This window comes from Rhinolophus ferrumequinum, chromosome X (assembly GCF_004115265.2).
Source record: "Rhinolophus ferrumequinum isolate MPI-CBG mRhiFer1 chromosome X, mRhiFer1_v1.p, whole genome shotgun sequence".
NCBI classification, from domain to species: Eukaryota; Metazoa; Chordata; class Mammalia; order Chiroptera; family Rhinolophidae; genus Rhinolophus; species Rhinolophus ferrumequinum.
In genome coordinates, this window is record NC_046284.1 from 45357698 (window position 1) to 45384037 (window position 26340).

The 26340-nt window shown below is 38.0% G+C and overlaps 1 protein-coding gene and 1 pseudogene across 1 annotated transcript; both read right to left on the reverse strand.

The window, feature by feature from the left end:
• The window catches only part of LOC117036853 (glyceraldehyde-3-phosphate dehydrogenase-like), a 45694-nt pseudogene extending 30384 nt beyond the window's left edge, over positions 1-15310 (reverse strand).
• A 9802-nt stretch (positions 15311-25112) lies between these two features.
• On the reverse strand, positions 25113-25795 carry LOC117018098 (60S ribosomal protein L9-like). The gene has a single exon (XM_033102427.1). The coding sequence runs from the start codon at positions 25793-25795 to the stop codon at positions 25247-25249; it is 549 nt and encodes a 182-aa protein (XP_032958318.1). The 3' UTR covers positions 25113-25246.
• Between the last annotated feature and the right edge of the window lie 545 nt (positions 25796-26340).

Consider the following 26340-nt stretch of genomic DNA (forward strand, 5'->3'; position numbering starts at 1 on the left):
CTTTCCAATTCTCCCAGCACCATTTATTGAAGGGGCTATCTTTCCTCCATTGTATGTTGTTTGCTTCTTTGTCAAAAACTGTCTGTCCATATTTATGGGGCTTTATTTCTGGATTTTCAGTTCTATTCCATTGGTCTACGTGTTTGTTCTTCTGCCAATACCATGCTGTTTTGATTATTGTTGCCCTGTAGTACAAGCTAAAGTCAGGGAGTGTGATACCTCCAGCATTGCTATTATTTCTTAAGAGTGCTCTGGCTATTTGGGGTCTTTTATGGTTCCAAACAAATCTGATGATTTTTTGTTCTATTTCTTTCAAAAATGCCATTGGTATTTTTATGGGTATTGCATTAAATTTGTATATTGCTTTGTGTAATATGGCCATTTTGACTATGTTGATTCTTCCAATTCATGAGCATGGAATGTCTTTCCATTTCTTTGTGTCTTCTTCAATTTCTTTCAAAAATGTCTTGTAGTTTTCAGCATATAGGTCTTTCACATCCTTGGTTATGTTTATTCCTAGGTATTTATTCTTTTTGTTGTAATTGCAAAAGGAATTGTATTTTTATTTCTTTTTGAGATTTCATTGTTAGTATATAGGAATGCAATGGACTTTTGTACGTTGATTTTGTAGCTGGCCACATTACTGTATTCGTTGATTGTTTCTAATTGCTTTTTGGTGGAGTGTTTAGGGTTTTCTATGTATAGCATCATGTCATCTGCAAAGAGTGACAATTTAACTTCTTCGTTCCCAATTTGGATTCCTTTTATTTCTTTCTCTTGCCTGATTGCTATAGCGAGGACTTCCAACACTATGTTGAAAAGCACAGGTAATAGGGGACAGTCCTGTCGTGTTCCTGAAGGTAGAGGAAAGGGCTTCAGTTTTTCACCACTAACAATGAGATTAGCTGAGGGTTTGTCATATATGGCCTTTATTATGTTAAGGTATTTTGCTTCTATACCTATTTTATTAAGTGTTGAATGATAAATGGGTGTTGTATTTTGTCAAATGCTTTTTCTGCATCAATTGATATAATCATATGGTTTTTGTCCTTTGTTTTGTTTATGTGATGTGTCACATCGATGGATTTGCAGATGTTCAACCCCCCTTGTGCCCCTGGGATGAACCCCATTTGGTCGTGATGAACAATCTGTTTAATGCATTGTTGCATTCGAGTTGCTAGAATTTTGTTTAGTATTTTTGCATCTGTATTCATCAGAGATATTGGTCTGTAGTTCTCTTTTTTTGTGTTGTCCTTGCAGGGTTTTGTTATCAGGGTAATTTTGGCCTCATAAAATGAGTTAGGGAGTACTGTCTGTTTTTCAGTTTTTTGGAAGAGTTTGAGCAGGATTGACATTAGATCCTCTTGAAGGTTTGGTAGAATTCCCTAGTGAAGCCATCTAGTCCCGGACTTTTGCTTTTGGGAAGGTTTTGGATGACTGATTCAATTTCCTTACTGGTGATCGGTCTGTTTAGATATTCCAGTTCTTCATAGTTCACCCTAGGAAAGCTATATGTTTGTAAGAACCTGTCCAATTCTTCTAAGTTATTGAATTTGGTGGCATGTAGTCCTTCATAATATTCTTGGATAATCCTTTGTATTTCTCTGGTGTCCGTGATAACTTTCCCTTTTTCATTTCTGATTTTGTTAGTCTCATCTCTCTTTTTATCTTAGTGAGTCTAGCCAAGGCTTTGTCTATTTCCTTAATCTTTTCAAAGAACCAGCTCTTTGTCACATTGTTTTTCTATTGTCTTTTTGTTCTCTATTTCATTTAGTTCTGCTCTGATTTTTTTTATATATATTTCCAGTAGTTTATTGAGGTATGGTTGACATACAATACACGTTGCATATTTAAAGTATATGTCCTAATTAATTTTGAGATATGCATACACATAGTCCCTAAAAAGTATATACATGTTTTAAGAAAGGAAAAAACTGTATTAATTGGAATACTCAATATATACCAATAACAAAAGATGAATATAAGTCACGTTTGACTTCTGCAATTACAAGAGGTGCTCAAAGTGCTTATCATCAGTGTCCAGACACTTCTTTTTTTTTTTTCTTTTTCAAGATTTTTTTTTAAATTTATTTTTAATTTATTGGGGTGACAATTGTTAGTATAATTACATAGATTTCAGGTGTGCAATTCTGTATCACATCATCCATAAGTCACACTGCGTGTTCACCACCCAGAGTCAGCTCCCCTTCCATCACCATACATTTGATCCCCCTCACCCTCATCCCCCCCCCAACCCCCTTACGCTCTGGTAACCACCAAATTACGTTCCCCAGATTAATTTTCAAACCCCGTGGCCATCCTGTGGTCACCGACTGACCTCCAATCCCCGCACCCTCCCCCTCACCCCCCACTCCTCCCGCCCATCTAGCAACCCTCAGTTTTTCCTCATTGTCTCCCAAACTGTTTCTGATTAGTTCATTCACTTATTCTTTTCTTTAGAATCCGCAAATAAGTGAGATCATATGGTACTTATCTTTCTCTGTCTGACTTATTTCACTTAACATAATGTTCTCTAGATCCATCCATGTTGTTGCAAATGGTAAGATTTCTTTCTTCTTTATGGCTGCGTAATACTCCATTGTATAAATGTACCACAGTTTCTTAATCCAGTCATCTACCGATGGGCATTTTGGTTGTTTCCATGTCTTAGCTATTGTGTATAGTGCTGCAATAAACATAGGAGTGCATAAAGATTTTTGAATTGAAGTTCTGGATTTCTCCTGATAGATACCTAGGAGTGGAATTACTGGATCATAAGGTAGTTCCATTTTCAGATTTTTGAGATACCTCCATACTGTTTTCCATAGCGGCTGCACCAGTCTGCAATCCCACCAACAGTGCACAAGCGTTCCCTTTTCTCCATATCCGCGCCAGCACTTGTTGTTTGTTGATTTATTGATGATAGCCATTTTGACTGGGGTGAGGTGGTATCTCATTGTGGTTTTTATTTGCATTTCTCTGATGGTTAGTGAGGTTGAGCATTTCTTCATATGTCTGTTTGCCATCTGTATGTCCATTTCAGAAAAATGTCTCTTCAAGTCCTCTGCCCATTTTTTAATTGGATCGTTTGTTTTTTTGGAGTTGGGTTGAGTAAGTTTTCCACAGATTTGTGATATTAATCCCTTATCAGATATATCATTGGCAGATATCTTTTCCCATTCAGTAGGATCACTTCTTGTTTTATTGATGGTTTCCTTTGCTGTGAAAAAACTTTTTAGTTTGATATAATCCCACATGTTTATTTTTTCTCTTAGTTCCCTCGAGCGAGGGTGTATATCAGTAAAAATCTTACTCTGGGTAATGTCTGAGAAGTTTCTTCCTATATTTTCTTCTAGGTATTTTATGGTTTCAGACCTTACATTTAAGTCTTTAAGCCATTTTGAATTTATTTTTGTATATGGTGTAAGGAGGTGGTCCAACTTCATTTTTTTGCATGTGTCTGTCCAGGTTTCCCAGCACCATTTATGGAATAGACTGTCATTACTCCATCGTACATTCTTGCTTCCATTGTCGTAGATTAAATGGCCATATAGGCGTGGATGTATTTCTGGACTCTCTATTCTGTTCCATTGATCTATGTGTCTGTTTTTATGCCAGTACCATGCTGTTTTGATTACTGTAGCCTTGTAGTATAATTTGAAGTCAGGTATTGTTATACCTCCCACTTTGTTCTTATTTCTCAAGATTGCCTTTGCTATTCGGGGTCTTTTATGGTCCCATATAAATTTTACGATTATATGTTCTATTTCTGTGAAAAACGACGTTGGCAGTTTGATAGGAATTGCATTGAATATGTATATTGCCTTAGGCAGTATGGACATTTTAACTATATTAATTCTTCCTATCCATGAACATGATATGTGTTTCCATCTATTTATATCTTCCTTCATTCCTTTCTTCAGTGTCTTATAATTTTCTGAGTATAGATCTTTTACTTCTTTGGTTAAATTTATTCCCAGGTATTTTATAGTCTTTGGAGCGATTGTAAATGGGATTTTTTTTTTAATTTCTCCTTCTGATATTTTATTATTGGTATATACAAATGCAAGTGATTTCTGAATATTAATTTTGTATCCTGCCACTTTACTAAATTCATCTATCAGCTCTAATAGCTTCTTGGTGGAGTCTTTAGAGTTCTCTATATATAGTATCATATCATCTGCATACAATGATAACTTTACTTCCTCCTTACCAATCTGGATGCCTTTTACTTCTTTTTCTTGTCTGAATGCTGTGGCAAGAACTTCCAGCACTATGTTGAATAGAAGCGGAGATAGTGGGCATCCTTGCCTTGTTCCTGATCTTAGGGGGAATGGTTTTAGCTTTTCCCCATTGAGTATGATGTTAGCTGTGGGTTTGTCATATATGGCCTTTATTATGTTGAGATAAGATCCCTCTATTCCCACTTTCTTAAGGGTTTTTATCATAAATGGCTGTTGGATTTTATCAAATGCTTTTTCTGCATCTATTGATATGATCATGTGATTTTTATTTTTCATTTTGTTAATGTGGTGTATCACATTAATAGATTTGAGGATGTTGAACCACCCCTGCATACCAGGAATGAATCCCACTTGATCGTGTGAATGATCTTTTTAATGTATTGCTGAATTCTGTTTGCTAATATTTTGTTGAGGATTTTTGCATCTATGTTCATTAAAGATATCGGCCTGTAGTTTTCTTTTTTTGTGGTGTCTTTGTCAGATTTTGGGATCAGGGTGATAGTGGCTTCGTAAAAAGTGTTTGGGAGTCTTCCCTCCTTCTGGATTTTTTGGAAGAGCTTGAGGAGAATTGGTGATAATTCTTTTTTGAACGCTTTGTAAAATTCACCTGTAAAGCCATCTGGTCCAGGGCTTTTGTTTGTTGGGAGACTGTTGATTACTGATTCAATTTCCGTGGTGGTAATCAGTCTATTCAGGTTTTCTGTTTCTTCTTGAGTTAGCCTTGGAAGGTTGTACGCCTCTAGAAAATTGTCCATTTCTTCCAAATTGTCAAATTTGTTGGCATATAGTTGCTCATAGTAACTTCTTAAAACTCTTTGTATTTCTGCAGTGTCCGTTGTCACTTCTCCTCTTTCATTTCTGATTTTATTAATTTGGGTCCTCTCTCTCTTTTTTTTTAATGAGTCTGGCTAAAGGTTTGTCGATTTTGTTTATCTTCTGTAAGAACCAACTCTTGGATTCATTGATCTTTTGTATTGTTTTTCTGGTTTCTATTTCATTCATTTCTGCTCTGATCTTTATTATCTCCTTCCTTGTGTTCCCTTTGGGCTTATTTTGCTGTTCTTTTTCCAAATCCCTTAAATGTGAAGATAAACTGTTGATTAGTGATGTTTCTTGATTCTTTAGGTAGGCCTGCAAAGCTATGAATTTCCCTCTTAGGACTGCTTTCGCGGCATCCCATAGATTTTGGGTCGTCGTGTTTTCATTTTCATTTATCTCGAGATATCTTTTGATTTCTTCCTTGATCTCCTGCTTGACCCATTCATTATTTAGTAATAAGTTATTCAGCCTCCATGAATTGGTGTGTCTTCCTCTGCTCTGATTTTTATTATTTCCTTTCTTCTGCTGATCTTAGGTTTCATTTGTTCTTCTTTTTCTAGTTCATAAAGGTGTAATGTGAGGTTACTTATTTGGGAATTTTCTTGTTTCTTGAGATAGGCCTGTAATGATATAAATTTCCCTCTTAAAACTGCTTTCGCTGCATCCCAAAAATTTTGGTAGGATGATGTAGTTTCATTGTCATTTGTTTCTATGTATCTTTGATCTCTACTCTTATTTCTTCTTTGCCCCGGTCGTTCTTTAAAAGTATGTCATTTAATCTCCATGTATTTGTGGTTTTTCCTGCTTTCTTTTTGCAGTTGATAATCCAATTTCAAAGCCTTGTGATCAGAGAATATGCTTGGCATGATTTCAGGCTTCTTCAATTTGCTGAGGTTAGTTTTATGTTCCAATATATGGTCTATCCTTGAGAATGTTCAATGTAAACTAGAAAAAATGTATAGTCTGATGTTTTAGGGTGAAGTGCTCTATAAATGTCAATTATGTCCATTTCATCTAATGTATCATTTAGGGCTGCTATTTCGTTATTTATTTTCTGTTTGGATGATCTATCCATAGCTTTCAGTGATTATTTAGGTTCCCTAGTATAATTGTGTTTGGGTCAATTTCTCCCTTTAGTTCTGTTAGTAGTTGCTTGGTATATTTCGGTGCTCCCTGATTGGGGGCATAAATATTGATGACTGTTATGTCTTCTTGTTGTATAGTCCCCTTTACCATGGTGAAACGTCCATCTTTGTCTCTTGTTATCTTTTTCACCCTGAAGTCTGTTTCATCTGATATCATTATGGCTACACCTGATTTTCTCTGGGTACCTTTTGCTTGGAGTGTCAATTTCCACCCTTTTACTTTGAGTCTATGCTTGTCCTTGTAGCTGAGATGTGTCTCTTGGAGACAGCATATGGTTGGGTTTAGTTTTTTTTATCCAATCTGCTACTCTGTGCCTTTTTATTGGTGAATTCAGTCCATTTACATTTAGGGTGATTATTGAGATGTGAGGATTTCCTATCATTCAATCTTTAGTTTTCTGGTAAGATTGTGTCTCCATTGTTTCTTTGCCTTTTTGTTGTTGTCTATTACTTCTGTGTGGTGGTATTCTATGTTGTTTCCCTTTTTCTCTCCCTTTATTGGAGTATATATTTCAGTTCTGGATTTTTTTTTTGAGTTGTTACATTTAAGTTTATGTAAAAGAAAGTTTGATATTTAGAATATTCCATTTTCTTCAGCACACTTACTTTCTCCATTCCCATATTCAGGTTCAGGCCTTTATTCTCCCCCTTTTTATGTTTTGGTTGCCACAAATTTTCCCTGTTGACGGTGGTCAAATAGTCTCCTTTAGTGTTTCTTGTAGTGCAGGTCGTGTATTAGAAAATTCCCTCAGTCTGTATGTCTGGAAAGTTCTTTATTTCTACTTCATATCTAAAGGATATCTCTGGTGGGTATATTATTCTTGGCTCATAATTTCTCTCTTTCAATAGTTTGAATATTTGGTTCCATTCCCTCCTGGCTTTTAGAGTTTCTGCTGAAAAATCTGATGATAATCTAATGGGCTTTCCTTTGTAGGTTACCCTCTTCTTTTCCCTGGCTGCCTTGAGGATTCTTTCTCTGTCGTTGATTTTAGACAGCTTCCATACAATGTGCCTTGGAGAAGGCCTGTTGGGATTGAGGTAATTAGGTGTTCTATTTGCTTCTTGGATTCGAGGATCCAGTTCTTTCCACAAGTTTGGGAAGTTCTCATCGATTATTTGTTTGAATATACTCTCTGTTCCCTTCTCTCTTTCTTCTCCTTTTGGTATGTCCATTATTCTTATATTGCTCTTTCTGATGGAGTCAGAAAGTTCTTGTGGAGTTCTTTCATTTCTTTTAAGTCTCAAGTCTCTTTCTTCTTCCATCCGTGTCATTTCCAGGTTTCTATCTTTGATGTCACTGATTCTTTCCTCCATCTGGTCAACTCTACTTCCTAAGCTGGCTATTTCATTCTTAATTTCTTCTATTGAGTTCTTAATCTCCAAAAATTCTATTTGTTTCTTTTTTAAAATTTTCAGTCTCTTTGGTAAAATGCTCATGGTGTTCTTTGATTGTGTTTCTGAGTTCCTTAAATTGCCTTTCTGTATTTTCTTGCATCTCATTGAGTTTTTTCAGAACTGCAATCTTGAATTCTCTGTTGTTTAAGTCACATATTTCCATATCTTTAAGTTCCTTTTCTGGAGACTTTTCACTTTCTTTCTGAGCTGTCTTGTTGCCTTGGTTATTCATGGCAATTAATGACTTATTATTTCTTTTCCTAGACATCTACAGGAGTGGGTTCTGCAACAAGTTGATAGTAAGAGGTCTTTCTTTTGTTTTCCAGTACGTGTTAGAAGAATGTTTTATTTTCTCTCTGACCACAGCCTTTTTTCTCACTCACACTTTAGTGTTATGTTTTCTCTGCACTATTCCCACTTCTCACACAATGGGGTATTCCTTGGAAGGCGGGCTTCTCCTCTTTTAACAGTGTGCCTGGGTCAACAGGGTGCCACGTCCCTGTGGGGATATGGAGAGCTTTTGAAGTTCCAAGTTCTTCGTGCACCAGATTCAGAGCCCGTATGTTTTAGCAGTTCTGTTTACTTCTGCAGGGATCCGCCCTGATAGGTGGGGTCAGGGGCAGGGTGAGTTGTGAGAGGTGGCCCAGAGCAATGGCAGTGACCACGACCACAGCCAGTCCTGCTTCCATAGCTCCCTCCCCTTTGCTGGAAGTAGTTGTGTTGCGAATCTGTGTCTGTGGACCACAGTTCTCAGAACTGCAAATATGCTGTTCTTTTGATCTGACACTGCTACTGTTCCTCTTCTTGCACCATGCAGGTGGGAGCAGGTCGAGCTCTGGGAGGTTAGGGAGTGTGTGGCTCATCTTAGTGCCTACGCCTTCTGTCTCTGCTGGGCAGTGAGGGCTTAATCTACCATTTTCACCCTTCTTCCCTCAGTCTTTGCTCCGAGGTCTCTGCCGTGAGCGTTTGGTTCAGCCATGTTATATGCTTTAGCCTCAGTCCTGTGGCCATAGGCGGAAGCCTAGTAGTCTGAGTTCTTCCCTCTCCCGTAGCTGCAGAAGTTCTGGGATGCAGCGAGTTCAGGGCACCGTTCTAGGTCTGCATTCTGTGCCCGTGCGGCTCCGTCTCCACACTTCTCCCTTCCCTCCTCCCCTGCTCACACAATTTGCCCACCTTTAGGTGAATTCATTCGTCTTGCCTCTCTGCTGTGTAGGCAGTCCTTTGTGGAGTTATAGCTGTTTAATTTGTTGTAAATTCCAGGGGAGATTTCCAGAGGCTAACCTCACGCCACCATTTTGATCCATTTTATTTTTTTTTTGACTTTTTTCTCTGTTGTAATAACATGTTGCTTAAAACACAAACACATTGTAGAGTTGTACAAAAATGTTTTCTTTATATCTTTTAAAAAATGTTTTTCAGTTACAATTGACTTTCAGTATTATTTTATATTGGTTTCAGATGTACAGCATAGTGGTTAGGTAGTTAAATAATTTATGCAGTGATCCCGCCAATGAGCCTGGCACTATAAATAGTTGTTGCAACATTATTGACTGTGTTCATTATGTTGTACTTTACATCCCTGTAACTATTTTGTAATTACCAATTTGTATTTCTTAATCCCTTCACTGTTTTTCTATTTTTTTTATTATTTTTTTCAACTTTTTCAACTATTTTGTTAAAAACTAAGATACAAACAAACACATTAGCCTAAGCCTACACAGAATCAGGATCATCAATATCACTGTCTCCACCTCCACATCTTGTCCCACTGGAAGGTCTTCAGGGTCAATAACACACATGGATCTGTCATCTCCAAATGATAACAATGCCTTCTTCTGTAACACCTCCTGAAGGAACTGCCTGAGGCTCTTCTTGAGGAGGTGTCATTCTTTTCTGAAATGTGTCCATGTGCGTTTGCTTGGTTTGTTTCTTTTTTTCATCATAAATCTGCTTGTAAGCAGATAATGTGCCATGAACATACCTCTCTATTAATTTAAACCTTTTAATGTTGACTCTATCTTTCTATCTTTTAAAGGAGCTTGTTGAGGTCTGCAAAAGCATGTGCTGTGAATTTTCTTGGGAGTTCTTTTTCTTCTCCTGCAGTTTCCTCTTCTCTGGTCTCTTCTTTATCTCTGCGTTCTTGGTTCATTTCCAACAACTCCTCACTAGACAATTCCTCAGACAACCCCTCTAGGAGCTCCTCAATGTCATTCTCATCTATGCCCAGGTTAAAGTTGGTTGCTATCTCAACCACAGCCTTATAGATTTTTGCAACCTCCTCATCCTTGGCAAATCCTTTGAAGTCTGTAAGCTGGTCTATGATGTCACTAGGCAATAAGAATTTTTCAGCTCCATTGCCATCTTATGGTATTGCCATTATATATGCAGTCTGTCATTGGCCAAATCATCCTTATACAGTACATGAGGGTATTGTGGATTGTTTAGGAACACTAAGTCTGGAACCAGTAAGCTTGAATTTCAGTCCCAGGTCTGTCAATGTGTGATCTTAGGCATGTTATTTAACCTCTCTATTCCTCAGTTTCCTCATCTCTGATATGGGGGTAATGATAGGCCTTATTTACAGGATGGTAATAAGAACTAAATGAATTAACACCTACAAAACACTTTTTAAAAACATTAAAAAAAAATTTTTTATTGGGGAATACTGGGGAACAGCGTGTTTCTCCAGGGCCCATCAGCTCCAAGTTGTTGTCCTTCCATCTAGTTGCAGAGGGCGCATCTCAGCTACAAGTCCAGGTGATGTCCTCAATCTTAGTTGGAGGGGTTCAGCCCACCATCCCATGCTGGAATTCAACCAGCAACCTTGTTGTTAAGAGCTCACACTCCAACCAACTGAGCCATCCAGCTGCCCCTCTGGCAGCTCAACAGCAGCTCATTGTCTTCAATCCAGTCGCGGAGGGTGCAGCTCACCGGCCCATGAGGGAATCGAACTGGCAACTCTGTTGTCCAGAGCTTGCGGTCTAATGAACTGAGACATCCAGCTGCTCCTGTAAAACACTTTTAACAGTATCTGATTTATTATTAGCCAAAATAATATATAATTTAAAATAGCATTATTTACAATAACCAAGATACAGAAGCAACCTAGGTGTCCATCAATAGATGAATGGATAAAGAAGATGTGGAGTGACGTCATAAGAATGGCGGCAGTAGGGCGCACTTTCTGAGTTCTCCTCCTCCGGATCTTATTACAAACGGGACTTATAACCCATGAAAGAACTCTTTGCTCATCACACAGAACAGCTAAGAGACTCGTGGATTACTTGAAGCTAAGGATTACTTGAAGGTGAGCTAATTGGGAGAGCAGGGGAAGGAAGGAAGGGAGCGGAGTGAAAACGTGCGGCCTGCGGCGGCGGTGGCGGGGGCGCGGCGGCGAAATCCCAGCCCACGGCGGGGTCCTGGCCGATGGCGGGGTCCTGGCCAGCGGCGGCGAAAACCGAAAACCGCAGTGGCGCCCGCAGTTCCGGGCACACTCGGGATCCCAGGGCGGAACGGAGAGCACAGAGACCAGGAGGTAGGCTCTTTCCCTGCGTCCCAAGGCTGATTTCTCCCGCCGGGAGGGCGGCTAGTGGGCCCTAGGGCGGACAAAGAACACAGACCCCATACCTGGGCCCCTCCCCCACCCCGCTCTTCCAGTCCTACCCCCGCCCTTCCAGACACTTAAACTAGCCCCTAAACTGAGGAGTAGTGTCAGATTACAGAGGAGCCATAGTAGTGCTCAGGCTCTGGGAAGCCTGACAGGCAGCCCTGACCCAGGGAGGAGACTGGGAAGAGTGTGATTTTGGCTGGGCTAGGAGAGAAGAGACTCCTCCACCCCCAGCCACCACCTTTTCTGGCCTGCCTAGGGCGGGGCAAGTGCAACTGCAGGGACACTCCCAGGTATCAGCAGTAAGGCAGACGCAGCTCTGGGCTTTCAGCAGCTCAGAAATCTCCCGCCCGCACCCCCCCCCCCCATATACACACACACTGAAGAAGTGCCCTAAGACTCAGGAGTACTGCACATGGGGCTGGTGGTGCTACACTCAGTGTGCATATGTGCAGGCAAGGGCAGAAACTGCACTGACTTTGTAAAAACTATCATCCAGACCCCTCAGGCCCCGCATTTAAATCTACAATCCCAAAGTCACTCTGGGCACCAGGTGACTGGCTCTGCCTGCGCAATAAGCAGGGGGCTCTTTGGTACAGCAGAGGACAACCTGGATATTACTTAGTAGGCTTAAGCCAAGACTGTCACTGCTTTTCGTTTTGCTTTGTTTTGTTTTGTTTTGCTGTGTCTTTATATCTTTGATATCTTTGCCTGTGTCGACTGGGGTTTATCGGGTGTTTTTACATGTGAATGTATTTGATTTTTTTCTTTGTTGTTGTTGTTGCTGTTGTGCTTGGTGATTTGCTTTGTTCTGAAACGGCCCTACCAGGGCCCAGCTTAAGAGGCACAAGATTCAACATATCCAGAGGCCAACTCCAGACCAAACCAGAGTACTACTGGGTTTCACCTAAAAGTCACACACCCAGAGGGAATTCTCTGCAGGCACTAGAGCCCATAGAGACCAAACCACATTTAAGTGGTCAACCCTCACGTAGCAGAACGCCCTGCAAGGGGCAGAGCTAAGTCTCACAACGAGTCAGCCCAGGAGTTAACCCCACTTACTCACAAGCAAAAAGCAATTAAAGATCTTCTTGAACAGGACAATATACACAACACAAGAGTCACCTTTGGAGCACACGCAGAGGAGAAGAACGTAGTGCAAGTCAAATATAAAGGACACATACTACATAAGATAATCTACCAAGAACTAAGAACTCTAGGGGATCTACCTAATACATCAAAACACAGAGAGTCAGCCAGAATGGGGAAACAAAGATACATGTCCCAAATAAAAGAACAGAAGAAACCTCCACAGCTGGAACCAAATGAGGCAGAGGTAACCAACCTTTCAGAGACAGAGTTCAGAACACTGGTGATAAGAATGTTTCAGGAACTTAGATACGACATAAAGAAAGATGTAGAAATCATAACGAAAAACCAGTTAGAATTAAAGAACACAATTACCAAAATTAAGAACTCACTTGAAGGAATTACCAGCAGGTTAGATGAAGCAGAGGATCGAATCAGCGACTTAGAAGACAAGGTAGCAGAGATCACCCAAACAGAACAACAGAAAGAAAAAAGAATAAAAAAACAATGAGGATGGCTTAAGAGAACTCTGGGATAACATCAAGCACAACAATATGTGCATCATAGGAATATCAGAAGGTGAAGAGAGGAAGGAAGGGATTGAGAACATATTTGAAGCAATAATGTCTGAAAACTTCCCCAAACTGATGAAGGAAACCAACATACAAGCCCAGGAAGTACAGACAGTTCCAACGAGCATAAACCCAAACAGGACCACACCAAGACACATCATAGTTAAAATGGCAAAGCTTAAAGACAAAGAGAGAATCCTAAAAGCAGCAAGAGAAAGACAGAGGGTTACACACAAGGGAACTCCCATAAGACTATCAAGTGACTTTTCTACAGAAACATTGAAGGCCAGGAGGGAGTGGCAGGAGATACTCAAAGTGATGGAAAACAAGGCCTACAACCTAGATTGCTTTATCCAACAAGGCTATTATTTAAAGTTGATAGAGAGATAAAGAGCTTTCCAGAAAAAAAAAAGCTAAAGGAATTTATTACCACCAAGCCAGCATTGCAAGAAATACTAAAAGGACTTCTGTAAAGAGAAGAAAGATCAAAACAACCTAACTACAAATTTAAAAATGGCAATAACTATGTACCTATCAATAATCACTTTATATGTAAATGGATTAAATGCTCCAATCAAGAGACATAGGGTGGCTGACTGGATAAGAAAGCAAGACCCTTGTATGTGCTCTATACAAGAGACTCACCTCTGAACAAAACACACACACAGGCTGAAAGTGAAGGGTTGGAGTAAGATATTTCATGCAAATGGAAATGAGAAAAAAGCTGGAGTTGCAATACTTATATCTGACAAAATAGACTTTAAAATGAAGAACATATTAAAAGATAATGATGGGCACTATATAATAATAAAGGGATCGATCCGACAAGAGGACATAACCCTAGTAAACATTTATGCACCCAACATACGAGCACCTAAATATATAAAACAGATACTGACTGACATAAGGACAGAGATCAACAGTAACACTATCATAGTAGGGGACTTCAACACACCTCTGACAACAAGGGACAGGTCTTCCAGACAGAAAATCAATATGGAAAAAACGGCCTTGAATGATACATTGGACCACTTGGATTTAATCGATATTTTCAGAACATTTTACCCCAATGCTGCAAAATACACGTTTTTCTCAAGCGCACATGGAACATTTTCCAAGATAGACCATATGTTAGGCCAGAAAACAAGTCTTGATAAATTTAAGAAAAGTGAAATCATACCAATTGTCTTCTCTGATCACAATGCTATGAAATAAGAAATGAACTACAGGAAAATAACTGGAAGACACACCAATTAATGGAGGCTGAATAGCTTATTACTAAATAATGAATGGGTCAAGGAGGAGATCAAGGAAGAAATCAAAAGATATCCTGAAACAAACGAAAATGAAAACGCGACGACCCAAAATCTATGGGATGCTGTGAAAGCAGTCCTAAGAGGGAAATTCATAGCTTTGCATGCCTACCTAAAGAAACAAGAAACCTCACTAATCAACAGTTCATCTTCACACATAAGGGAAATGGAAAAAGAACAGCAAAATAAGCCCAAAGGGAGCACAAGGAAGGAGATAATAAAGATCAGAACAGAAATAAATGATATAGAAACCAGAAAAACAATACAAAAGATCAATGAATCCAAGAGTTGGTCCTTAGAGAAGATAAACAAAATCGACAAACCTTTAGCCAGACTCATTAAAAAAAAGAGAGAGAGGACCCAAATTAATAAAATCAGAAATGAAAGAGAAGTGACAACAGACACCGCAGAAATACGAAAAGTTTTAAGAAGTTACTATGAGCAACTATATGCCAACAAATTTGACAATCTGGAAGAAATGGACAATTTTCTAGAGGCGTACAACCTTCCAAGGCTAACTCAAGAAAAAACAGATAACCTGAATAGACTGATTACCACCACAGAAATTGAATCAGTAATCAACAATCTCCCAACAAACAAAAGCCCTGGACCAGATGGCTTTACAGATGAATTTCACAAAACGTTCAAAAAAGAATTATCACCTATTCTCTTCAAGCTCTTCCAAAAAATCCAGAAAGAGGGAAGACTCCCAAACACTTTTTACGAAGCCACTATCACCCTGATCCCAAAATCAGACAAAGACACCACAAAAAAAGAAAACTGCAGGCCGATATCTCTAATGAACATAGATGCAAAAATCCTCAACAAAATATTAGCGAACAGAATTCAGCAATACATTAAAAAAATCATACACCATGATCAAGTGGGACTCATCCCTGGTATGCAAGGGTGGTTCAACATTCGCAAATCAATTAATGTGATACACCACATTAACAAAATGAAAAATAAAAATCACATGATCATATCAATAGATGCACAAAAAGCATTTCGTAAAATCCAGCAGCCATTTATGATAAAAACCCTTAAGAAAGTGGGAATAGAGGGATCATATCTCAACATAATAAAGGCCATTTATGATAAACTCACAGCTAACATCATACTCCATGGGGAAAAGCTATAACCATTCCCCCTAAGATCAGGAACAAGGCAAGCTTGCCCACTAACTCCGCTTCTATTCAACATAGTGCTGGAAGTTCTAGCCACAGCAATCAGACAAGAAAAAGAAATAAAAGCATCCAAATTGGTAAGGAGGAAGCAAAATTATCATTATATGCAGATGATATGATTCTATATATAGAGAACCCTAAAGACTCCACCAAGAAGCTATTAGAGCTGATAGATGAATTTAGTAAAGTAGCAGGATACAAAATTAATATTCAGAAATCAGTTGCATTTGTATATACCAATAATAAAACATCAGAAGTAGAAAATAAAAAAAAAATCCCATTTACAATCGCTGCAAAGACTATAAAATACCTGGGAATAAATTTAACCAAAGAAGTAAAAGATCTGTACTCAGAAAATTATAAGACACTGAAGAAAGGAATGAAGGAAGATATAAATAGATGGAAACACATATCATGTTCATGGATAGGAAGAATTAATATAGTTAAAATGTCCATATTACCTAAGGCAATATACATATTCAACGCAATTCCTATCAAACTACCAATGACGTTTTTCACAGAAATAGAACATATAATCCTAAAATTTATATGGGACCATAAAAGACCCCGAATAGCCAAGGCAATCTTGAGAAATAAGAACAAAGTGGGAGGTATAACAATACCTGAATTCAAATTATACTACAAGGCTACAGTAATCAAAACAGCATGGTACTGGCATAAAAACAGACACATAGATCAATGGAACAGAATAGAGAATCCAGGAGTAAATCCATGCCTATATGGCCACTTAATCTACGACAATGGAAGCAAGAATGTAAGATGGGGTAAAGACAGTCTATTCAATAAATGGTGCTGGGAAACCTGGACAGACACATGCAAAAAACTGAAGCCGGACTACCTCCTTACACCATATACAAAAGGAAATTCAAAATGGCTTAAAGACTTAAATGTAAGATCTGAAACCATAAAATACCTAGAAGAAAATATAAGAAGAAACTCCACAGACATTACCCGGAGTAAGATTTTTACTGATATATCCCCTCGCATGAGGGAAGTAAGAGAAAAAATAAACATGTGGGATTGTATCAAACTAAAAAGTTTTTTCACAGCAAAGAAAACCATCAATAAAACAAAAAGGGATCCTACTGAATGGGAAAAAATATTTGTCAATGATATATCTGATAAGGGATTAATATCACAAATCTGTGAAAAACTCACTCAACTCAACTCCAAAAAAAACAAACGACCCAATTAAAAAATGGGCAGAGGACTTGAAGACACATTTTTCTAAAAAGGACTTACAGATGGCAAACAGACATGTGAAGAAATGCTCAACCTCACTAACCATCAGAGAAATGCAAATAAAAACCACAATGAGATACCACCTCACCCCAGTCAAAATGGCTATCATCAATAAATCAACAAACATCAAGTGCTGGCGCGGATGTGGAGAAAAGGGAACGCTTGTGCACTGTTGGTGGGATTGCAGATTGGTGCAGCCACTATGGAAAACAGTATGGAGGTATCTCAAAAATCTGAAAATGGAACTACCCTATGATCCAGTAATTCCACTCCTAGGTATCTATCCGGAGAAATCCAAAACTCCGATTCAAAAATCTTTATGCACTCCTATGTTTATTGCAGCACTATACACAATAGCTAAGACATGGAAACAACCAAAATGCCCATCGGTAGATGACTGGATTAAGAAACTGTGGTACATTTATACAATGGAGTATTACGCAGCCATAAAGAAGAAAGAAATCTTACCATTTGCAACAACATGGATGGACATAGAGAACATGATGTTAAGTGAAATAAGTCAGACAGAGAAAGATAATTAGCATATGATCTCACTTATATGCGGAATGTAAAGAAAAGAATAGGTGAATGAACTAATCAGAAACAGTTTTGGAGACAAAGAGGAAAAACTGAGGGTTGCTAGATGGGCGGGGGTGGTGGGGGTAAGGGGGAAGGTGAGGGGATTAGAAAACAATCAGTAACCACAGGATGGCCACGGGGTTTGAAAATTAATCTGGGGAACGTAATTTAGTGGTTACCAGAGGGTAAGGGGGTTAGGGGGGTGGGAGATGAGGGTAAGGGGGATCAAATATATGGTGATGGAAGGAGAACTGACTCTGGGTGGTGAACACACAATGTAATTTATAGATGATGTGTTACAGAATTGCACACCTGAAATCTATGTAATTTTACTAACAATTGTCACCCCAATAAATTAAAAAAATAAATTAAGAAAAAGAATATGTGGAATGAATGTGTGTGTGTGTATATATATATATATATATATATATATATATATATATATATATGGCAGAATATTATGAAGCAATGAAAAAGAATGAAATGTTGCCATCTGTGACAACATACATGGACCTAGAGGTTATTATGCTAAGTGAAATAAATCATACAGAAAAAAGAAAAATATTGTATTATATGAGTTATATGTGGAGTCTAAAAAAAAACCAAAATAAACAAACAAACAAAAGAAAAACAGACTCATAGAAACAGAGACCAAAGGGGTGTGACCAGATGGGAGGGTGATGGGTTATGGATGAAAAAGATAAAGGGAATATAATCTATAATATTGTGGTAAGTTTGCATGGTGACAGATGATTAATTAGTGGGGTGATCACATTATAAGGTATAAATATTATAAATATCAAATCATTATATTCTACACCTGAAACTAATATAACTAGTATTATACCAATTATACTTAAATAAAAAATAATAATAAAAATAAAATGGATCTGGAATTGCCATGCCCAAGGAACTACCTTGCACATCTTATGCCTCAAACTTTTGGAATGTTAAAACAAGGCAAAATAACCTTTGGACTGGGCCTCAAGTGACATTGTGACCCAAACAACTGTTTGCAAAGATAACAAAAAAGCACTTATTATGATTACTGGACTGATGATTATCAGACTGAAAATTAAAAACATTGTTTAGAATTAACATCACTATGTTACCTGCACTGATGGAAATGCCTTCCTTCTACTCATGAAATTGTTCCTCTTTTTTCTCATAAATACCCATTGCCGTTGTCTCTTAACATTATTTGTTTTCTGCCTGAATCAATGCTTCCCAAATAACTATTCTTTTTTTAAAAAATCTCAAATAAATGCACGTTGCCTCTCAAAAATAGAGAAAACTTGAAAAAATAAAATGTGCATATATTCTATACCACTAACATTTGTTTTTGCCTCCATTCCCAAGCTCTGAACCTTGCACGCCTTTTCATTCACATCTCACACCATTATCTCCTTGTTCTCTATACTATAGTTGCCCTGGATTTTGTTCAGTTTCTTAAACACACCACATGCTCTTTCAGCTCTGGGCTTCCACATTATAGCCTACTCTTCAGATCTCAAGGAAGGACTTCTCTGAGTCACAAAACAGTTCAGGTCTCCCCACTTCGTGCTTTCACAGCACCATATACTTAACTCTATACTATGCACATCCTCTACCATTTGTATCCCTGGCCTCAAGCAGCTTCAGACTCATCAGAGGGTGAGTTCTGGTCCCTTGTGGCCTAACTCAGACCTCTTGGGCTATATTCAGCAGTTTGTGGTAATAACAATTCTGGAGCTGGTAAGGCTGGGGCTGGGACAAAAATAGTTTGAAATATAGGTTTGAACATAGTTTTGAGTACACAAATTTGTACAGGAACTTAGGAAACATAACAAAGCAAAACAAGAGAAAATATAAAAGTAGCCTCATTAATCTGCTGTATAATTTCATTTTAAATGCATCATTTTAGTCTTTAAACTTTTAAAAATAACTTCACATGCAACAACAATTTAGTTATACAGACAGTTTCTAAATGGAGAAATTTATTATTGGCACGCAAAGCCTGAAATTAAGAGTGAATAAATACTGACTTGGCAAACCGATTCTGAAAGGTTGCCAACCCCTGCCTTAGATGACAGAAGACCCAGTGTGTGGCCTTCAGCTGCTCATAATCACCATTGCCTATGCCTCCCAACTTAGAGGTCATGTGTGCCTAGATCCCATCAGTCCTTTTCTTTAGGCTTTTTCTCCACTTCCTACCTTCACCTTTAATCTTTCTGCCCATTAGTCTACCCTTGTTAGCCCTTTTATGTCTCATCCATTTCTCTTTGGTGTCCCATCTCCATCAGTCTATTCCCATCAGCGTGTTCTTTCTTTGGGTGCATGCTGGCGACAGGTAAAATATGCACCAACTGTTTGTCATCAAAGCTTGCTGATCTTTCTTTCTTATGTCTCCTGCATATGACGTTGGATTCCCACTGTGACCAGGATTGGTCAGGCCCCCATTATCTAATTGCTTTTCTTCCCTCCAGTATCTACCTTCCCCAAAATATTCTGAATGCCATTGTCAAAATCATCTTCTTACATGGCACTTTTTATCATGCCATTTTATCCTTCTGCCTCCATGATAAAGGTCAACATCCTTAATCTGATTTCAGTTCTCACCACAGTCTAGTCTCCATTTACTTCTGAAGTTGTATCACACACTATGGCCCTGAGTGTGGGACCTGGACATAGTATAGCATTTTTTAAAGTTCCCTACAGCAATCCTCACCCAAAACCTTCCCCTCTTTTAAAATTATTCTGGATATACCACCTTCTCCCCATCTATTTGGTTGTCTCGTCTCCCTTCCAAGATGCACAGATACACACATTTATCCAGAACTTTGACACGGCCTACAATTCTTACTACTCCAAGTCTTATTGTCTCTCCTGAATGTGGCTGGAACAATGCTCATCAAATATTCTACTGGCTTCCTTACATTTCTTAGCCTTCCTTGCAATTATTGGCGCTATGTAAATTATACTGCCTGATAATCTCTGAGCCGAAATGACATATGCTACTTCTGAGCTGAAGCAGTTAAGAGCCAGTAGGCATAGTCTATCTCTTCTCTTCCCTTACTATAGCAACCTTAGAGACTATGTATTGAATTGGCAGGATTTAAATATGGAAGGAGACTGAACCCTAAGTTACTAGATGGAGGAGAACCCCTACCAATCTGTACCTGACTCTGCATGAGTGCAAAACAATCCCTTGTTCTATTTACCTGCTAGTATTTCCATGTTTATCTGTTGCTACATCTAGCAATTCACTGGATAACTTCAGCAATGTAGTCTTACAACTTCTTGAATTCACTCAAATTCAACAAATATCACCTCTACTCCACTTTAGCAATTCAATAACCACATCCTAAAGCTTGCCATCTTATAAAACTTGTCTACCTCCAGAAACTTTAATTCAGATATTTCATTCTCTGATCAAAGCATCCTAATCTTCCTCCTCGCAATTTTCATCACTCCCACTAAACTTATTATTCAATGTCTTTGAGATTTTCAAATCTTTGACCTTCCCTATTCTCAAAGATGTTCACTCCATGCTGGCTTCATGTTCCATGCCAAGCTGGGACAAATTTCACTGCTTTTTTTTTAATTTATTGGGGTGACAATTATTAGTAAAATTATATAGATTTCAGGTGTACAACTCTGTATTACATCATCTATAAATCCCACTGTGTGTTCACCACCCGGAGTCAGTTCTCCTTCCATCACCATATATTTGATACCCCTTACCCTCATCTCCCACCCCCCACCACCCACCCCTCTTACCCTCTGGTAACCACTAAACTATTGTTTGTGTCCATGAGTTCTTGTTTCTCATTTGTCTTGTTCTTTTGTTGCTTTTGGTTTATATACCACATATCAGTGAAATCATATGGTTCTGTGCTTTTTCTGTCTGACTTATTTCGCTTAGCATTACACTCTCAAGATCCATCCATGTTGTCACAAATGTTCCTATTTCATCTTTTCTTAACGCCGAATAATATTCCATTGTGTATATATACCACAACTTCTTTATCCATTCATCTATCGAAGGACATTTTGGTTGTTTCCACGTTTAGGCCACCGTAAACAAAGCTGCAATGAACATTGGAGCACACATGTCTTTATGTGTAGATGTTTTCAGATTTTTTTGGTAGATACCCAGGAGAGGGATTGCTGGGTCATATGGCAATTCTATTCGTAATTTTTTGAGGAACCTCCACACTGCCTTCCATAACGGTTGCACCAGTCTGCATTCCCACCAACAGTGTATGAGGGTTCCTTTTTCTCCACAGCCTCTCCAACACTTGTTGCTATGTGTCCTGTTGATGATAGCCATTCTGACTGGGGTGAGGTGATATCTCATTGTGGTTTTTATTTGCATTTCTCTGATGATTAGTGATGCTGAGCATTTTTTCATATGTCTATTTGCCATTTGTATGTCCTCTTTGGAGAAATGTCTCTACAGGTCCTCTGCCCATTTTTCAATTAGGGTGTTTGTTTTTTTGTTGTTGAGTTTCATGAGTTCCTTGTATATTTTGGATATTAGCCCCTTATCAGAGGCACTGTTTGCAAAAATCTTCTCCCATTCAGTTGGTTGCCTCTTTATTTTGTCGATGGTTTCTTTTGCTGTGTAGAAGCTTTTAAGTTTCATATAGTCCCAATCATTTATTTTAGCTTTTACTTCCATTGCCTTTGGAGTCAAATTCATAAAATGCTCTTTAAATACAAGGTCCATAAGTTTAGTAAATATGTTTTCTTCTCTGTAGTTTATTGTGTCAGGTCTTATGCTTAAGTCTTTGATCCATTTTGAATTAATTTTGGTACATGGCAACAGATAGCAGTCCAATTTCATTCTTTTACACATGGCTTTCCAATTCTCCCAGCACCATTTATTGAAGAGGATGTCTTTCCTCCATTGTATGTTTTTAGCTTGTTTGTCAAAAATTGTCTGTCCATATTTCTGTGGTTTTATTTCTGGGTTCTCAATTCTATTCCATTGGTCTATGTGTATGTTTTTCTGCCAATACTATGCTGTTTTGATTATTGTAGCCCTGTAGTACAAGCTAAAGTCAGCGAGTGTGATACCTCCAGTATTGTTCTCTTTTCTTAAAATTGCTTTGGCTATTCGGGGTCTTTTGTGGTTCCAAACAAATCTGATGATTTTTTGTTCTATTTCTTTCAAAAATGCTATTGGGATTTTGATGAGGATTGCATTAAATCTGTATATTGCTTTGGGTAATATGGCCATTTTAACTATGTTGATTCTTCCAATCCATGAGCACGGAATGTCTTTCCATTTCTTTGTGTCTTCTTCAGTTTCTTTCAAAAATATCTTATAGTTTTCAGCATATAGCTCCTTCACATCCTTGGTAAAGTTTATTCCTAGGTATTTTATTCTTTTTGCTGCAATTACAAAAGGAATTGTTTTTTTATATTTCTTTTTCTGAGATTTCATTGTTAGTATATAGGAATGCAATGGAGTTTTGTACGTTGATTTTGTAGCCAGCAACTTTACTGTATTCATTGATTGTCTGTAATAGCTTTTTGGTGGAGTCTTTAGGGTTTTCTATATATAGCATCATGTCATCTGCAAAGAGTGATAATTTAACTTCTTCATTCCCATTGTAGATGCCTTTTCTTTCTTTCTCTTGCCTGATTGCTCTGGCAAGGACTGCCAACACTATGTTGAAAAGCAGAGGTGATAGGGGACAGCCCTGTCGTGTTCCTGACCGTAGAGCAAAGGGCTTCAGTTTTTCTCCATTAATTATGAGATTAGCCTAGGGCTTGTCATATATGGTCTTTATTATGTTAAGGTATTGTCCTTCTATACCTATTTTATTAAGTGTTTTAATCATAAATGGATGTTGTATCTTGTTAAATGCTTTTTCTGCATCAATTCATATATTCATATGATTTTTGTCCTTTATTTTGTTTATGTGATGTATCACATTGATGGATTTGCGGATGTTGAACCATCCTTGTGCCCCGGGGATGAACCCCACTTGTGGTGATGAATGATCTTTTTAATGCATTGTTGTATTCGATTTGCTAGAATTTTGTTTAGGATTTTTGCATCTGTATTCGTCAGAGATATTGGTCTGTAGTTTTCTTTTTTTGTGTTGTCCTTACCAGGTTTTGGTATCAGGGTAATGTTGGCCTCATAAAATGAGTTAGGGAGTACTGTCTCTTCTTCATTTTTTTGGAAGAGTTTGAGCAGGATTGGTATTAGATCTTTTTTGGAGCTTTGGTCGAATTCACTAGTGAAGCCATCTGGTCCTGGACTTTTGTTTTTAAATCAGGTTTTGAATGACTGATTTAATTTCATTACTGGTTCATTACTGTTTAGATTTTCCAGTTCTTCATGGTTCAGCCTTGGAAGGCTACATGTTTCTAAGAACTTGTCCCTTTCTTCTAGATTATTGAATTTGGTGTCATATAGCCCTTCATAGTATTCTTGGATGATCCTTTGTATTTCTGTGGTGTCCGTGATAACTTTCCCTTTTTCATTTCTGATTTTGTTAATTAGTGTCTTCTCTCTTTTTATCTTAGTGAGTCTAGCCAACGGTTTGTCAATTTTGTTAATCTTTTCAAAGAACCAGCTCTTTGTCACATTAATTTTTTCTATTGTCTTTTTGTTTTCTATTTCATTTAGTTCTGTTCTGAATTTTGTTATTTCCTTTCTTCTGCTGACCTTGGGTTTCACTTGTTCTTCTTTTTCTAGTTCTTTAAGGTATAACATGAGGTTATTTGGGATTTTTCTTGTTTCTTGAGCTAGGCCTGTAATGATATAAATTTCCCTCTTAAAACTGCTTTCACTGAATCCCCAAAATTTTGGTAGGAAATTTTTTCATTGTCATTTGTTTCTGTGTATCTTTTGATCTCTCCTCTAATTTCTTCTTTGACCCAGTCGTTTTTTAAAAGTATGTTGTTTAATCTCCATGTATTTGTGTTTTCTCCTGCTTTCTTTTTGTAGTTGATATCCGATTTCAAAGCCTTGTGATCAGAGAATATGCTTGGTATGATTTCAATCTTCTTAAATTTGCTGAGGCTGATTTTATGTCCCAATATATGGTCTATCCTTGAGAATGTTCCATGTACACTAGAAAAGAATGTATAGTCTGATGTTTTAGGATGAAGTGCTCTCTATATGTCAATTATGTACATTTCATCTAATGTGTCATTTAGGGCTGCTATTTCGTTATTTATTTTCTGTTTGGATGATCTATCCATAGCTTTCAGTGATGTATTTAGGTCCCCTAGTATAATTGTGTTTTGGTGAATTTCTCCCTTTAGTTCTGTTAGTAGTTGCTTGGTATATTTCGGTGCTCCCTGATTGGGGGCATAAATATTGATGACTGTTATGTCTTCTTGTTGTATAGTCCCCTTTACCATGGTGAAATGTCCATCTTTGTCTCGTGTTATCTTTTTCACCCTGAAGTCTGTTTCATCTGATATCATTATGGATACACCTGATTTTCTCTGGGTACCATTTGCTTGGAGTGTCAATTTCCATCCTTTTACTTTGAGTCTATGTTTGTCATTGTAGCTGAGATGTGTCTCTTGGAGACAGCATATGGTTGGGTTTAGTTTTTTGATCCAATGTGCTACTCTGTGGCTTTTTATTGGTGAGTTCAGTCCATTTCCATTTAGGGTGATTATTGATATGAGAGGATTTCCTGTCATTCTATCTTTAGTTTTCTGGTAAAGCTGTGTCTCCATTGTTTCTTTGCCTTTTTGTTGTTGTCTATTATTTCTGTGTGGTGGTATTCTGTGATGTTTCCCTCTGTTTCTTCTTTTATTACAGTATGTATTTCAGTTCTGGATTTTTCTTGTGGTTACCCTTAAGTTTATTTAAAAGAAAGTTTGATATTTAGAGTGTTCCATTCTCTTCAGCACGCTTGTTTTCTCCATTCCCATATTTTCTTTTTCAATACATGTCTTTTATTGCTCCTTCAAAATATCACAAAGTTCAGATTCGCTTGGTGCCTTCACATCTTGGTGCTTCTGTAGCTGGACAACTTACACTTTATTCATCAGCCTGCTGAACTGTTCCTTTTTCAGAAACATAGATACCATCCAAAAAATTTTCTGATGTCCTTGTTTTTAACTGTTGTGGCTTGTTGAATCAAAGCAGCTGAATTTGATACCAGTTCAATGTCATTTCCTTCAAGAGTTAAGTCATCTTTCTGAGCTTGAGATACTGAACAAGCAACACCTGACCTCATCTGAACCCTGCGTATGTATTTTTCACCCAAGAAATTTCGGATTTCCACAAGGGAACCATTCTCCTGAATAATGACGTTGATGGGGAAGTGAGCATACACAGACCTCATCTTGTAACGGAAGCCCAGTGTGACACCCTTGATCATGTTCTGTACATGACTACAGATAGTGCGAACAGTAGCCAGTTCCTTTCTATTTCCCCACCATTTGTCAACCCGAAGCCTCTTCTTCTTCTTTCCAAGGAGACTGAGTTCTACATTGATGTGATTGAAGTCCCTCTGCAGGGTGCCTCTGGGGCCCTTCACAATATCTGTGCATCTCTTCAGAGTAATGTCCACATTTTCTGGAATGTCCACAGTCTGATTGCTGAGAATGGTCTTCATCATTGCAGTAGATTCAGCAAAGAGCTGGATTTTTCTTGAGTAGTTACCCTTATATTTAAGTAAAAGAAAGTTTGATATTTAGAATATTCCATTTTCTTTAGCACACTTACTTTCTCCATTCCCATATTCCAGTTCAGGCCTTTACTCTCCCCCTTTTTATGTTTTGGTTGCCACAAATTGTCCGTGTTGATGGTGTTCGAATAGCCTCTTTAGTATTTCTTGTAGTGCAGGTCATGTATTAGAAAATTCCCTCAGGTTCTGTATGTCTGGAAAGGTCTTTATTCCTCCTTCATATCTAACGGATATCTTTGCTGGTTACATTATTCTTGGCTCATAATTTCTCTTTCAATAGTTTGAATATTTGGTTCCACTCCCTCCTGGCTTGTAGAATTTCTGCTGAAAAATCTGATGATACTCTAATGGGCTTTCCTTTGTAGGTTACCGTCTTCTTTTCCCTGGCTGCCTTGAGGATTCTTTCTTTGTCGTTGATTTTAGACAGCTTCAATACAATGTGCCTTGGAGAAGGCCTGTTGGGATTGAGGTAA